At 45.4% G+C, this 15310-nt stretch overlaps 1 protein-coding gene across 1 annotated transcript in view; it reads right to left on the bottom strand.

Moving 5' to 3' along the window:
- SFSWAP (splicing factor SWAP) overlaps positions 1-15310 on the bottom strand; it is a 125277-nt gene that overhangs the window by 11796 nt on the left and 98171 nt on the right. The window contains exons 15-16 of the mRNA XM_056859526.1: positions 12076-12231; positions 10144-10263 (exon numbers count right to left, since the gene is read on the bottom strand). Of these exons, the coding sequence (XP_056715504.1) occupies positions 10144-10263; positions 12076-12231 (276 nt within the window). The remainder of the gene's footprint in view (positions 1-10143; positions 10264-12075; positions 12232-15310) is intronic.

Consider the following 15310-nt stretch of genomic DNA (forward strand, 5'->3'; position numbering starts at 1 on the left):
TTATAAAGTTATCCATGGGATGGAGAAAGTGGACAGATAGAATCTTTCCTTCCTCTCCAATAATATTAGAATTTGGGGCACCCAATGAAGGTGATGGACAGTAGATTCAGTATGGACAACCGGAAGTGCTTCTTTACTCAGTAAGTCATTAAATTGTGGATGTAAGAACGTAAGAGCCCTGCTGGATCAGACCAGTGGTCCATCTAGTCCAGCATCCTGTTTTCAAAGAGTGGCCAATGAGTTGCCCTGGAGGGCCAAACAAAAAAGGGCACAGAGGCCATGGCTCTCCTCTGCTGTCGCATCCTGGCACTGGTGTTCAGAGGTTCGCTGCCTCGGTAGATGGAGCTACTAGTCATAAGAACATAAGAAAAGCCCTGCTAGATCAGACCAAGGCTCATGAAGTCTAGCAGACTGTTCACACAGTGGCAACCAGGGGCCTCTAGGAAGCCCACAAACAAGATGACTGCAGTAGCATCCTGCCTATGTTCCACAGCACCTAATATAATAGGCATGCTCCTCTGATCCTGGAGAGAATAGGTGTGCATCATGACTAGTATCCATTTTGACTTGTAGCAATGGATAGCCTTCTCCTCCATGAACATGTCCGCTCCCCTCTTAAAGCCTTCCAAGTTGGCAGCCATCACCACCTCCTGGGGCAGGGAGGTTCCCTTCAGTCACCATAGCTAGAAACCACTGATGGACCTCTCCTCTGTGAATCTGTCTAATCCCCTTTTAAAGCTATTTATATTAGTGGCCAGCACTACCTCCACTTCACTGTTGGGGAATTCGACACCAGTGGATTTGTGAAGGCCGCAATCCCCCCCTCTTTTTTTGCTCTCAAGTCGCAGTGGACTTATGGCACCCCTGTAGGGTTTTCAAGGCAAGTGATGTTCAGAGGTGGTTTGCCATTGCCTGCCTCTGTGCAGTGACCCTAGACTTCCTTAGTGGTCTCCCATCTACGAACTGACCAACGCCCACCCTGTTTAGCTTCTGTGATCTGACGAGATTGGGCTACCCTGGGCCACCCAGGTCAGGGCTCTCCAGAGTCTTGTTTGTGTGTAAAGTGCCGTCAAGTCACAGCCAACCTGAGGCAACCCAGGAGGTTTTCAAGGCAAGAGACTGAGGTGGTTTTGCCATTGCCTTCCCCTGTGCTGCGACCCTGGATTTCCTTGGTGGTCTCCCATCCTACTACTAACCGGGGCCATCCCTGCTTAGCTTCTGAGATCTGACACGATCGGACTAGCCTGGACTATCCAGATCAGGCACCACAAACATAGACGGCTTTGGATTAAGAAGAAGAGTTGGTTTTTATATGCCGACTTTCTCTACCACTTAAGGAAGAATCAAACCGGTTTACAATCACTTTCCCTTCCCCTCCCCACAACAGACACCCTGTGTGGTAGGTGGAGCTGAGAGAGCTGTGATTAGCTCAAGGTCACCCAGCTGCCTTCATGTGTAGGAGTGGGGAAACAAATCCAGCTCACCAGATTAGCCTCCGCCACTCATGTGGAGGAGTGGGGAATCAAACCTGGTTCTCCAGATCAGAGTCCACCGCTCCAAACCACAGCTCTAAGCCACCACACTACGCTGGCTCTCCAGGTTTATGGAGGATAGGTTCACCACTGGCTACTAACCAGGTTGACTGAAGGGAATGTCTAAATTCAGAAGCAGTAACCCTGTGAATACTGGCACTAGGAGGCAAGATCAGAGGAAGGTTTTGGCTTCTGTCCTCTGTGTGTTGGCTACTAGGGGCCCCCTGTGTGAATCAGGATACTGGACCAGATGGAGCACTGGTCTGAGCCAGTAAGGCTCTCCTTATTATGTGCCTATTATTTATAGAGGAGGACTAGGCTCCAAAGAAACCAACACGCCTACGCAAAACACGGTTGATTTGTGCCTCAAACCAAGTATCAGAAAATAGCTTTCAAGAACGGCATGCAGCATATGGAGACAGGATGCCACAGGGGTCTCACGATAAACAGAGTGCTAGGAATAAAAGCAAGCCTTATGCAGGAAAATAATCCACAGCTTTACAGAGAAATGTTGACTTGGACGAAGATTAATTGCTTCTACAGCGAATTCAATTTCAATAGTATATGCTTGCTACAAATGCTTTTTACTATCCAAAGTAAGGTGTGTTTTTTTTTTTTTTGCAGATTACAGTGAACAACCCATTAGTGTTTGTCCTCTCTTGCAAGCACATTTTTGCACTCAATAGGAGAGGAAAAGCCAGCCTTGGGCTTGTGAGCATCTGAACCTCCCTCTTTCTACACAGAAGGTGAAGCGCAAAACAGTCTGTACTGAGGTCTCCTTGGGTACTCCCCCCGATTCCAACTGGATTCAAATGGTACAGAGATCAGCGGCTGCTGGGAGATCCTGAGTACAAACGAACTTATTAAACATCAGCTCAAACAAAAAAGAAGAAGAGTTGGTTTTCATACCCCGATTGTCTCCACCTTTAAGCAGAATCAAACCGGCTTACAATCTCCTTCCCTTCTTCTCCCCACAACAGACACCTTGTGAGGTAGGTGAGGCTGAGAGAGTCCTGAGAGAACTGTGACTAGCCCAAGATCACCCCAGCTGGCTTCATGCGGAGGAGCGGGGAATTAAACCTGGGTCTCCAGATTAGAGTCAACCGCTCTTAAGAACTACACTACACTGGCTCTCAGAGAATGAGGAGAATGCCCCTTGTGAATCCATGTGGTGAAAGATCCCAGACATAACAACCAGCGGAAAAGGCAGGAAGAATTTTATTTTAAGACCTGATACATAATTGTGAGACTACAGTATGGATCCAAAATGTCTTCCATGGATGGAAGGCAGCTACAATTGGGGGGGGGGGAATGTGGATGGGTGTTTTTTGCCAGCCCCCTGGTGCTGTTTCTGGTGGTCCCACTTACCCCTAGGGTTAGCATAACAGAATGCATGGCAGAATGCATTGAGGGGGAGGGGGGAGAATCAAAAAGTTCATTTCTACAGGCGCTGCTGTACCTGCACAGATTAGGATCCAAGCCTATATTAGAAAGGCAGTGAGTGAATGTAAGAAAACTGCTAGTTAATTTGATACACTTGAACACATGAACCTGCCTTATCCTGAATCAGACCCTTGGTCCATCCAGTCTGTCTACTCAGACTGGAAGCGGCTCTCCAGGGTCTCAGGCAGAGGTCTTACACATCACCTCCTTGCCTAGTCCCTTTAACTGGATATGATGGGGATTTAACCTTGGACCTTCTGCATGCCAATCAGATGTTCTACCACTGAGCCACGGCCCCTCCCCAACACATGAAGCTGCCTTATACTGAATCAGACCCTGGGTCCATCAAAGTCAGTACTGTCTACTCAGACCGGCAGCAGCTCTCCAGGGTCTCAGGCAGAGGTCTTTCACATCACCTACTTGCCTGGTCCCTTTAACTGGAGATGCTGGGGATTGAACCTGGGACTTTCTGTATGCCAAGTAGATTCTCTACCACTGAGCCACGGCCCCTCCCCAACACACGAAGCTGCCTTATACTGAATCAGACCCTGAGTCCATCGAAGTCAGTACTGTCTACTCAGACCAGCAGCAGACCAGTAACAGATCTCAGACTAGTAACAGATCTGGAAGACTACAAAATCCAGCAAAGAGTGCCTTCATTGATGGCTGATTGTGCAGGTGGTCACTAAGCCTATTTTTACAAATTCTTCAGAAACCAAATTACAAAGTGAACATGCAGAGGTTGCTGAGGTTCGCTTGAATATGTGGCAAAACTCAACTGAATGAACACAATCAGCACCATGGACAGCCAGCGTGGTGTAGCGGTTAGTGTTGGACTGATGCTCAGGTTCGAATCCCCACTCTGCCGCGGACGTCTGCTGGGTGAACTGGGTCAGTCACATGCTCTCAGTCCGAGCTACCTCGCAGGATTGTTTGTGGGGGGGGGGATGAAGAAGGGGAATCTGTCATAAGCCCCTTTGGGTCCCCACTGGGGAGGAAAACAGGATATAAATGAAGTAAATAAATAATTCAAGCCATCGATTTCCCTGTTACTCTGTATGGGTGTGAAAGCTGGACAATGAAGAAAGCTGATAAGAAGAAAGTAGACTCCTTTGAAATGTGGTGTTGGAGGAGAGTGTTACGGATACCGTGGATGGCCAAAAAACAACAACAAATCAGTGGGTTCTAGATCAAATCAAGCCTGAACAGACCCTAGAAACTCAAATGACTAAACTGAGGCTGTCATACTTTGGTCATATTATGAGAAGACAAGAATCACTGGAAAAGAAAAGTTGCTAAGAAAAATGCTAAGAAAAGTTGAAGGCAGCAGGAAGAGAGGAAGAGATGGGTCGACTCTATAAAGGAAGCCATGGCCCTCAATTGGCAAGATCTGAGCAAGGCTGTTAAGGATAGGACATTTTGGAGGAAATTGATTCATAGGGTCACCATGAGTCGGAAGCGTCTTGATGCCACTTAACGCACACAAATAACTAACAGCCCTGCAATTTTTTAAAATGCTGGTAATGGTACCAGGCACTTCAGGTAGCCAATGCCAAAAATCAATAGTTTTAAGAACTCTTATGAACAAAAACACAAGGGCTTTCACCAAAAGTAAAGGGCTTGAGCTTGGAAGAAATATTCAGTGTTTAAAAGCATCTAAGACTCCAGCAGAAAGACTCTCCGAAACCTTAACAGTCACCAATTTCCAGCTTCTTCACTGAACCAGAGGCCAAACCATCTATGGTCATATGCTCAAAATGCACATATACTCTGCTGAGTGGCACAAAACGCCAGTAGGAAAATCTTTACTGTGCGTGAACTCAACCACACGTGAAGCGTGCACCCCACCACCCTCTGTTCCGGCATGTATAAGACAAGTGAGCAAGTGGTGAAGACGGCACCGACCAAGCTGAAAATCCAGCACTCACCAAGTTCTGCATTTCAAGCTATTATACACCCTAACGTACACTTTCCTACAATAACATGCGTTGGGATGTGCTGTTCAACCATTCCCAATTATCCCAGGGACCATATTTCCCCTCCAGCTCTGCAACATGCACTAAATTGCCTCCGTGCTCGTCTCTCACGGACAATGGAGATGACAAAAGGGTAGAGCTATTTTTACTTTTGGAGACCACGGAGCAAACCAAGCAGTTAGGATACAGCATAGTTAGCAAAACTATTTAAAAAAAAGAGAGAGAAAAAACCTGTTAAACTGTTGGACTGTTCGCAGCAGATGTCTCCAATGGAAATAAAAATTAACAGTTTGGAAAGTAGCAGCATGCGACTTTGGGGAAACTCTTCCTTTCCGAAATACACCCCCCCCCGAACCCCTTATGCACACAGAAAGCGCTTCACTCGAAAACATGCCCGTCTATTCCCACATATCCAGTTCACAAGCTGTCTGACTGGATCACAGGCTGTAAGTATGAGGCGACTGTGGGGAAAAAGACACCTCCCTCATTTTAAATCAAGCATGTTAATGAGGCTTTTCTTTCCTCCTGTTCAACTCGGCAGACAGCCCACCCCCTCGCCACTGTGATTTCATTTCCACAGCACATTTGTTCCCTGCTGTACAGAAGGAGAGGTCATCCCTCACCAAAAGGCACAGTTGCCAATTCAGCTTATTTCGAGTTCCCCAAATAAATTGGGCCCAATAAACCTGAACCCGAATTTTAATTTTTTTGCACACCGTCTTGAGTCTCAGCGAGAAAGGCAGACTATTAACAGAGTCAATAAAATAAAATTTCCTGCAGTGGGATGACTTGCCAGAAGTGCACACTGCATCTCTTACACACATGGAAAGAAGAAGAAGAAGAAGAGTTGGTTTTTATATGCCGACTTTCTCTGCCACTTAAGCGAGAATTAAACCAGCTTACAATTACCTTCCCTTCCCCACAACAGACACCCTGTGAGTTCGGTGAGGCGTGGGGAAACCAATCCAATCCACCAGATTAGCCTCTGTTCTTAACCACTACACCATGCTGGCTCTCGGAAGCATCACTGTGAACAAGTGCAAAAGGCATCTGAGAAAAACCATCTCTCCTGAGTGAGAAACAGTTCTGCTTCATTTTTGAAAGACACGTGAACTACTCTTGTCCATATGGAAAATTGGCTTCGGTAATTTTCAAACAGGAAGCTTCTCAGAAACTGAACCAGGGACTGAAAATCAATGAAGATGAATATCTTCACCTTGAACAATATTTATCATTACCAATCTTCCTGCGTAGTGTACCTTTGCAGGAAACAATAGCATCAAATCTGTTTGGATGCATAAGGCAATAGTAAAGCTTAAAGTATCCCTGACCATATCAGGGATACCATATTAATTGAGTGGGCACCCTAAAATGTTCCCCTGAACCCTCTCAGCCTCATTAGTTTCTCTGCAGACAAATCACCAAAGGATGGACGATATACACATCTACATTAAAAGTCCGTTTCCTACCCAGCCTTCTACAAATAAGTGGAAATGCTGTGTTAGATGAAAACATATGGGAGCATTTGTTTTAATACTCAAGACTTTACAGCTACAAAAACCACCCGTCTGTAGCAGAGGTTCCCAAGTGCTCCCCCAGAGTTTCTGGTATTGTGTGACAATCTAGACCAGTGGTGGTGAACCTATGGCACGCGTGCCGGACGTGGCACTCAAGAGCCCTCTCTGTGGGCACGCGAGCCGTCGCCCCAGCACAGAGTTCGCCTGAATTCGTTCCCCCGGCTGAGGAGGCTGGGGACCAGCGGTGCCTTTCAGGCTCCTCCAGGAAGCGCTGGGCTCCTTCCCAGCGCCTTCTCTGCAGTCGCCAGCTGCGCTCTCTGGAAGTGAAGACAACGATGAGCCTTCTGCCGTGGACTGGAAGAGGCGGAGCTGGGACGGGGCTAAACTGGGAGTGGGACGCCTGGGCGGCCATCTGCAGCAGGCTGGTTGGTGACTGCAGTGCGGTGGATTGGCGGTGAGGGCCAAACGGGGGCCCGCCAGGCATTTGTGCTGGAGCTGAGCCCTTCGCTTAGCTCGGGTTTCCACTCTGCTCATTCATGCAAACGAAGGTGTCTCTGAGCACGTGCAGAGGGCTGTCCCCACCATCACCCCCCCCACATAACAGTCTTTTTTAATTCGTAAGAAGATAACAGTTGGAAAAAGAACCAAACTGAAGGGGTAGGGGCTATGCTCCAGCTGCTTTCCCCCACTCGGCCGCCCATGCAGGGTTGCCAACCTCCAGGTAGTAGCTGGAGATCTGCTATTTCAGTTCATCTGGAGAAAATGGCCGCTTTGGCAATTGGACTCTATGGCATTGAAGTCCCTCCCCAAACCCCACCCTCCTCAGGTTCAGCCCCAAAAACCTCCCGCAGGTGGCAAAGAGGGACCTGGCAACCCCTAGCCCCATGTGGACTTCTAGCTGTGTTGGCACTTTGCAATAAATAATTCGGTTTTGGGTTGCAGTTTGGGCACTCGGTCTCTAAAAGGTTCGCCATCACTGATCTAGACACAGCTGCATTCCAAGGAACAGTGAAATTCTGCAAGGGCAAGCGATTAAGATCTTCAACACGATCCTCATCACTTTCACATCATAATCCTCCCTGAAAGGATCCAGTGGCGAGAAGGGCAGGAGGATTAAGCCATCTTAAAACCAGGTTATGATAGGAAGATGGATCTGACGTTCACGGACGCTCCCCTGAAACTGACTCTGTGTGTGGCTGCATTCGCCGAGTTTGTTCTGGGAGCTGAAAGGAGAGGGTGCGCGGGACCAGATGGGCTCCCCACATGCTTTAAAGGGCAGGTGGCAGCCGGTAATAGGACCCCGGGGGATGATACTCGCTGAGAAAGCTCTTGCTACCTCCCACTCTGCTCGCCTTCATTGGGAGAAAACTCTCACCATTTGAGATGAGCTAGTCTCTGGATTCAGCAACCTGCGGTACAAAATAGCTCCCTGCCAAAGGTTCAAGTCTCACATCTGATGCCACGCGCACATCCTTGCACTCAGGTAGACTGACAGTTGCTACCACCTTGGTATCACATGTGCAGTCGTGACCATATTGGAATCCGCACCTGGCCTGTGTGCACACTGGTATTGTTTAGGGGTCTTAATTCATATGTGTAATTAATTTTAACTGATCTCTGCTGCTGGTTTACAGGCTGCCGGGTGACAGAGTCGGGTTAAACTATTATAGGTACTCCCCCACACACCTGGAGCATCTCCTGCCCATTCTTGGACTGCTGCTCACAGGGTAAGCTATTTCAGTGTATCCTTGAACACACGAAGCTGCCTTGTACTGAATCAGACCCTTGGTCCATCAAAGTCAGTATTGTCTACTCAGACCGGCAGTGGCTCTCTAGGGTCTCAGCAGAGGTCTTTCACATCACCTACTTCCCTAGTCCCTTTAACTGGAGATGCCGGGGAATGAACCTGGGACCTTCTGCAGGCCAAGCAGTATAAATGGAATACAATAAATTAATAAATAAAAACATCCTATATTTAATAGGACCTGCAAAACTGAGGGCCGTGGCTTCCTTGATTGAGTCAGTCCATCTCCTGTTGGGTCTTCCTCTTTTCCTGCTGCCTTCAGCTTTTCCTAGCATGGCTGTCTTTTCCAGAGACACTTACAGGAACTGTTTTGTATGCATAGGAAGCCTACTTTTTTTTTCAATGAGGAAAATGGCACAGAACTATTTTTGATGAATAAATAATACACCCACAGCTATGCATCCAAAGTGTAGCAAAATGCCCATTTTAACTCACCCTGATCACAGTACAATAACTACCCCCACTGCATTTTTTAATCAGAGAACACGACCCGAGTCTTTGGGAAGGGAAGGAAGGAAAGCTAGGCTTTTGGACAACTTGTTCCAGTCAGGCTGATGTACGAGTTCCCAGTGGATTGCACCCAGAGACTTTTTAAAATGTAAATATTTAAATGTAATTCTTTAAGAAGAATAACATGTTTGAGATTGCACAGGGGGAGCCGTGTTAGTTCGCTACAGGGAAACAAAAGCGAACCTTGTAGCACAGAGGCTAATATAAGCTTCCATGAATTTTATTAAGTTGCAATAAATCTGTTTATCTTCAAAGTGCCGAGAGATTCCCTTCAAGACTTGGGAGCATTCAAGAGAAATACAGAAGACATAACACTATTGAGGTAACTGCAATGTATATGTAAACAAAGGCAACTTTGCATGCTCAGACTGGTGTTTATCCCATCTGCTTGGAATTTTCTTGAGATGAACTACAGAACCTACACAGCCTGGATCCAACTACACCAAATGGAACTCAAATCTCATTCAAGCACAGCATGCTCCATGCATAGTCTATGGAAGAGCTCAAGTCTACTGACGACACGGAGGTGAAGCAGAAGTGGAGACTGTAATATTTCCACTTGGGCTTCTACCCGATTAGAAGAAGAGTTGGTTTTTATATGTTGACTTTCTCTACAACTTAAGGCAGAATCAAACCAGCTTACCTTCCCCTCCCCACAACAGTGAGGTAGGTGGGGCTGAGAGAGCTCTAAGACAGCTGTGACTAGCCCAAGGTCACCCAGCTGGCTTCATATGTAGGAGCGGGGAAACAAATCCAGTTCGCCAGATTAGTGTCTGCCACTCATGTGGAGGAGTGGGGAATCAAACCCAGCTCTCCAGATTAGACTCCACCGCTTCAAACCACAGCTCTTAACCACTACACCACCCTGGCTCTCTAGGTTAATAGAACTGTAGTGCATCCCTAAGGGTCTGAACGAGGCCTCAATACCAACGAGGTTCCAATACCAACCAAAAAAAGATTCTACATTTTCTGAATATAAGTATCTGGTTCTAAACAAAGCCAAATAACTCTCTAAGGACCTCATAACAAAGTAAAATCTTCCCTCTGAACCCCAGATCATTCCCTTTCTCCTGTCAGATTTAGAGGTGGATATCGAGAAAATCTATTAGGTCACCAAATACTTAACCCAGGTAATGGTTTTAAAACTATCCCGGTAAATGACACTGGCATTTGGCCTAAGAGAGTTTGTTGAACATGTATAATTTTATTATAAGTTTTATACACTTCATGTATTTTATACATTTTAGGCATCTATATGTTATATGTATATGCTTATGACTTTGTTAATGAGCAATAAACGACTACTACTACTAAGGACCTCTCAAAAAATACAGGGCAGTTTCTCGCACTTCAGCCCTTACCTGGAGCGTCTCCTGCTCATTCCTGGACTGTTGCTAACCCGGTAAGCTGTCGGGACACCCCTTTCTTCTCTGTGCCGCTCAGGTGTGTGGGCCCTTCTCCGGGGCGATCTGGAGCGAGATCTGAATAAGAGGAGGGGAAAAAGTTTTAGCTTTCTTCTGGATGGAACGATTTGGCATTTATTTCAGTACTTGGTTTCAGACAGCACTTGTGGTCTCCAAGCCCCATTTAAATGTGTGTCCTAATATACCATAAACACTTTTTCTCCTTTTAACAAGACAAAGATTTTTTTTTTTGAGATATTGTCAGCTTCCTGTGGGTTTCTTTTTTTGATCACATCCATACGCTCGAGTTCCCAATTCCCTTGATTCCAAAGCAACATGCATTTTAGATGCTGATGATTCTCTCATATATTAAACAGCGGTTGAGAAGATAATCCACATGCTGATGGAATTGGCAAGTTCATCTGCATGCAAATCTTTTAGGGGCCAAAACTAGGGAGCTGGATCCTGCAGATCTGTTCTGCTAATGGTGGCACTTTCTCTCGCAGGAGGAACCTTCCCTATCTCAAGGGCATCGAGCCTCTTGAGAAAGTGGAAGGCGCTTTGAATCGATGCCACCGATTTTGGAACACATCTTCCAAAGAGGCCCAGTTTTACAAGATATGCAGCACAAGCAAAGCTGACGTATACAGATGGGGGAAGGGAGGGAATGGGAAGAGGAGAAGAAGGGAAGAAGAAGAATCTTAGCTAAGCTGCTGGGAAGCTCAGGGGTCCTCAGGGAACTGACAACACCCCAAATTCAGTGCACCAGGCTGAAGAAAGTGACCGTTTTAGCTTGCCCTTTTAACCTGTTAAAATGGACTAAAAGCCCATGACTGGAATACTTCAGCCCTACAGAGAGAGTGCGAGTGAAAACCTGTGCCAGGTTAAAGATCAGAGATCATTAGAAGAGCCCCGAGAGTTGGAACAGCATGAAATGGAAAACACTCACTGGGGGAAGGGGGGAGAAGAGAATCTGTGTGTGTGTGTGTGTGTGTGTGTGTGTAAGTCTGAACAAAGTCTATCTGGGGAGGGGAAAAACCTAGCTTGGTCTCTATAATCACCTCTCCGTTTTGGTTGCACTTTTAATTTTACCCCTTGTTAGGTTTGTGGCCACCAGGCACTTTATACCAGATTAAGCAGATATTTTCCCTATGTGCCGTCTTTGCGCTAGAGGGCCATTTCTCACATTTGCTTTAAAAGGCAAACCTGGGTGACCCTGGGCCAGTCACCCTCTCTCAGCCTAACCTACCTCACAGAGTTGTTGTGAGGATAAAACGGAGGAAAGGAGAAATGAGGTAGGCAGGCTACTTTGGGTCCCCGCTGGGGAGAAAGATGGGGTATAAATCAATTAATTAAACAAACCCAGAGTTTGGATGCCATCAGTGCTTCCAGAGTTTGAGGTAGGCACACCCTGATTTCAGAGAAAAGCATCTAAGCTCTGGAGCCGGCTCCAAAACAGTTGACTTTTCTCTTTCGAATAATGCAGGGATTGGGACCAAAGCCTTGCTATTATGTTACTGTGACCATTTCAGACACAGGCGTGACTCTAAAGCAGGTGGCAGCATCCTTTAAAAGGGACATGAAGAAGTGGACCCCTCTCCCCTGAAAAAGCAGTCTGAGAGCAGGGCTTTTCTGCAGACCGCTGTGGATGTATTCCCACCCACCCCCCACGCACACCTAGCCTGCACTCGGACAAAACTGAGGAATCCTGAAATGAAAAGGGGGGGGGGGTTATTTGCCACGTACAAAAATGCTGTTATCACACTGCGCTGCGGAGAAAACTGCAGCTTCCCTTAGGAACCTGATCTTTCCCAGAAGGAGGGGGGGAATAATAGTAATAGTAAAAAATAAAAATAAACAGTTGATAGAAGTTGGAGGTCAGTCAGACACCTTGAGGTTTTACCGGGATCTCCCTCAAATGAGCTCCGGCAGTCATATCTTTGCGCTGTCGAGGCTGCCGGAGAACTCCTGCGCTCGGCGGCGGCTCCCACGGATGGGCTGCTCAGCCATGGCTCCATGCTCAATGTCCCTGTGGATTCTGGGAGTCTGCGATACGGAGGGACACACTTCACATTCAGAACAAAACGGGGCTTTGCTTGGGGGGGAGTTTAACCAGGATTCCAAGAGAGCTTGCGCCCCACCCCTTAACCACAGCTCTTAATGGAAGCATGCTTAAAACCATTTCCTCCTACGAGAGCCCAGACATTCAGGAGGAGAACCGGCATCGGTTTAAAATATTTATGAGTATTATGCACATATTTTTATAGAGCGGCCTCGGCTGCGTTATCTTTTTCAGCTATCTTAAAAAGGGGGAAGGGCCGCTGCGATTAGTTTTCCGGTGATAAAAAGGCTCGGCTTTTCGTAACATGATAAAGCTTGCGGGTTATTACAGCCACCGACTGCATGAGATATTCATAAGGCCCCTCCGACTCCATTAAGTGAAGTTAATACCGACCATCTTGCTCAACCAGGCTCTGTTAAAAGTCCCATTATGTTGAAAGACTTGGTGCGTTATGCTACATCTTTAGGAGCTGCATCTGCGCTGAGTGGATGCTGCCTCCGGGGGGAAAAGGAAGAGATTCTGAAACACTGGCAACCCCCCCCCTTTTTTGCCAACCAAACATGGGGAAACCATTTTTGAGCCTATCTCCAGAGATAATTCGGAACAGGGACAGTGAACACGCTAAGTTTACCTATGCCGATCGGTTCATCTTAAGAAACTAATCCTTTAATGATGCCTCTCTCCGCTAATTACTACACACAGTTCGTTAGCTGGGTAAACAGAGTAGGTGGCTTAGCGAGTAATCCATTATTGGAGTACATAAAGAGAAACGATTAACATGAAATGAAGTTTTCCGGCTCACCTGAAAAGCAAACTTGTGGCCTGCAATTCTCTCTCTCTCCCCATCCCATACATTACGGAGAAGCCCAATTCATGTAATCCATATTCTGCTTCTCTAGAGCTGGCCTTAAATATCATGGGACTTTCTGAACAGGCGGGTTTCAGTGGCGAGATTTTTTTTTGCAGCAAAATCATTAAGTCGCTCACTGTGTAATGACTTTTTTCTGACAACGGCATCTCTGCTCCCCTTCAACCTGCGCCGCCCTCCCTCCCCCTCCCCAAATTACAGAAAATAAAGAGAATGCACATGCCCTAATTATTATGGCCCTTATTTGTATTTACTGATACTCAACTGTGAAATTTGAAACTTCTCAACTAGAACATCACACATTAAACCCTCCCTGTCTGATGCTTCGTATCTAGTAAATCACTGCACCGTAGAAAGTCTCTTTGTGTCATGTTTATCATGGGGATTTGAAGCCTACTGGGGGAAATATAAGAATCAGGTGCTGAAAGCAGAACAAAAACGCCTGATTTTTCTCCCCCCCCCCCCCCGCAACCATACATAGTTAAACAGCTCCTCTAATTGATACACGAGAGAATAAGAAAGGATGAGTGTAGGGAGATGGTAAATGAAATGGGCAGGAATTGGCTGGGTTTTTTTTGTTTTTTTTGTTTTTTGCAATCATCAGACTGCAGGGCATGTCTTTATGTAGGTACCTATACTTGCACATTTTAATGTGCTCTAAAGCACAGGCTGGGCTATGGGAAATCAGATCTGCAAACCAGAAGCTGTTTCACTATGAAACTAGCATCTTTATCTATGGGAAGATGGCAACAGGCTCCCGTTTTGCAGAATTCTTCCTGCGAGGCCCAGATACCTTAAGAGTGGCTGCCAGGATTCTTGAATTTCCAGTTACAGCCTGTCCGAAGGGTTTAAAGATACCAGCGGTCTAAGGCATTGTCAAAAGCCCTCCGACTCTATTCATGTTAATAGGTACAATTAAAAAGAAAGTGAGCCCAGGGGGATAAACTTAGGGCCCACGTATTAGCCAAGTCCTAGTGTGATTTAACAGGAGCACACAAAGTTTTGCCAGGTGTTTGTAAGAGAATCCTTAAGGGATTCCTTTTGATGCAACAGCCTCACATTTCCACACTGCAGAGAGTTTCTGACTAATCTGAAACTCTAAGCAACACTTTTAGGTGAGCTTCTACAATGTGGAGTTTCTCCCAACAATGCTTCCAATGGATTTGCTGCCTTTTCAAACAACTATTCAATTTTCTGAAGGCAAACAAGTCCTAACAATTCCTCAAACACAATCAAGGCAGAGTTCTTAATTTTTTTCCAACTCACCGATTGCTCATTAACTTGGCTGTCCTGAAAGGCTATATTCAAGATACAGCTCTGCCTAAAGATAGCATTTGTATGGTGCTAGGTTTGGCAGAACTGTAATACATCTTCCAATTTCCATGTTTAGAAATTTACCCGAGATAAGTTGCAATTTTTTTTGTAAGATTTTAAAAATAAATATAGACAGAACTGAAAAAAGAAAGAGTAGAAACCATATTCAACAGCAATTACAATTACAAACGAAAACAAGAATAAAAGTATATATAATAAACAATCATATAGTAAACATAATCAATGAAAGATGATAGCAACAATCATGAGTAGCAAATAATGATGTAATCATGAGCGTTAAATGGTGACTATCATAATAATAAATCTTAGCATTATCATAAGATACCCTTTACAACAATACTGGATAAACGTGATAATAATGTTAGACAGTATTATAAGATTAACTGTAATGAAATAGAATAGATGAGGGAAAAAAACTTGCAGTGGTAACAACTATAAATGTATTTTAAAAAACCTTTCCGAATATTGAGTTAATATAGTATTACTATTTATGATATATTTAAATGTTTTTCTCCCCCCCTTTAACACCTTTTCAATACAATACATCAAGAGGATTACTAATATTTCATGTATATCATTTCAACGTTCTCTGCTCCCCATTTTTAAAGAAGCATATAAGTAGTATGCTTTCCATTTGTCTTGAGATTCTTTGATTGGTCTTTTATTCACATCGTTTGTTAATTTTGCCATTACTGCATATTCAGCTAATTCATTTTCCCAGTCCTCCCGGCATGGATACTCTTCTCCTTTCCATTTTGTTGCAAATGTAACTCTGGCTGCTGTTATCATGTATCTAAACAATTCTTCCACTTTTTTAAAATATTCTTTGGCAAAATGCCCAATAGCATACTCGTGGCTTC

The sequence above is a fragment of the Euleptes europaea genome, chromosome 13, assembly GCF_029931775.1.
Source record: "Euleptes europaea isolate rEulEur1 chromosome 13, rEulEur1.hap1, whole genome shotgun sequence".
In the NCBI taxonomy this organism is placed as follows: domain Eukaryota; kingdom Metazoa; phylum Chordata; class Lepidosauria; order Squamata; family Sphaerodactylidae; genus Euleptes; species Euleptes europaea.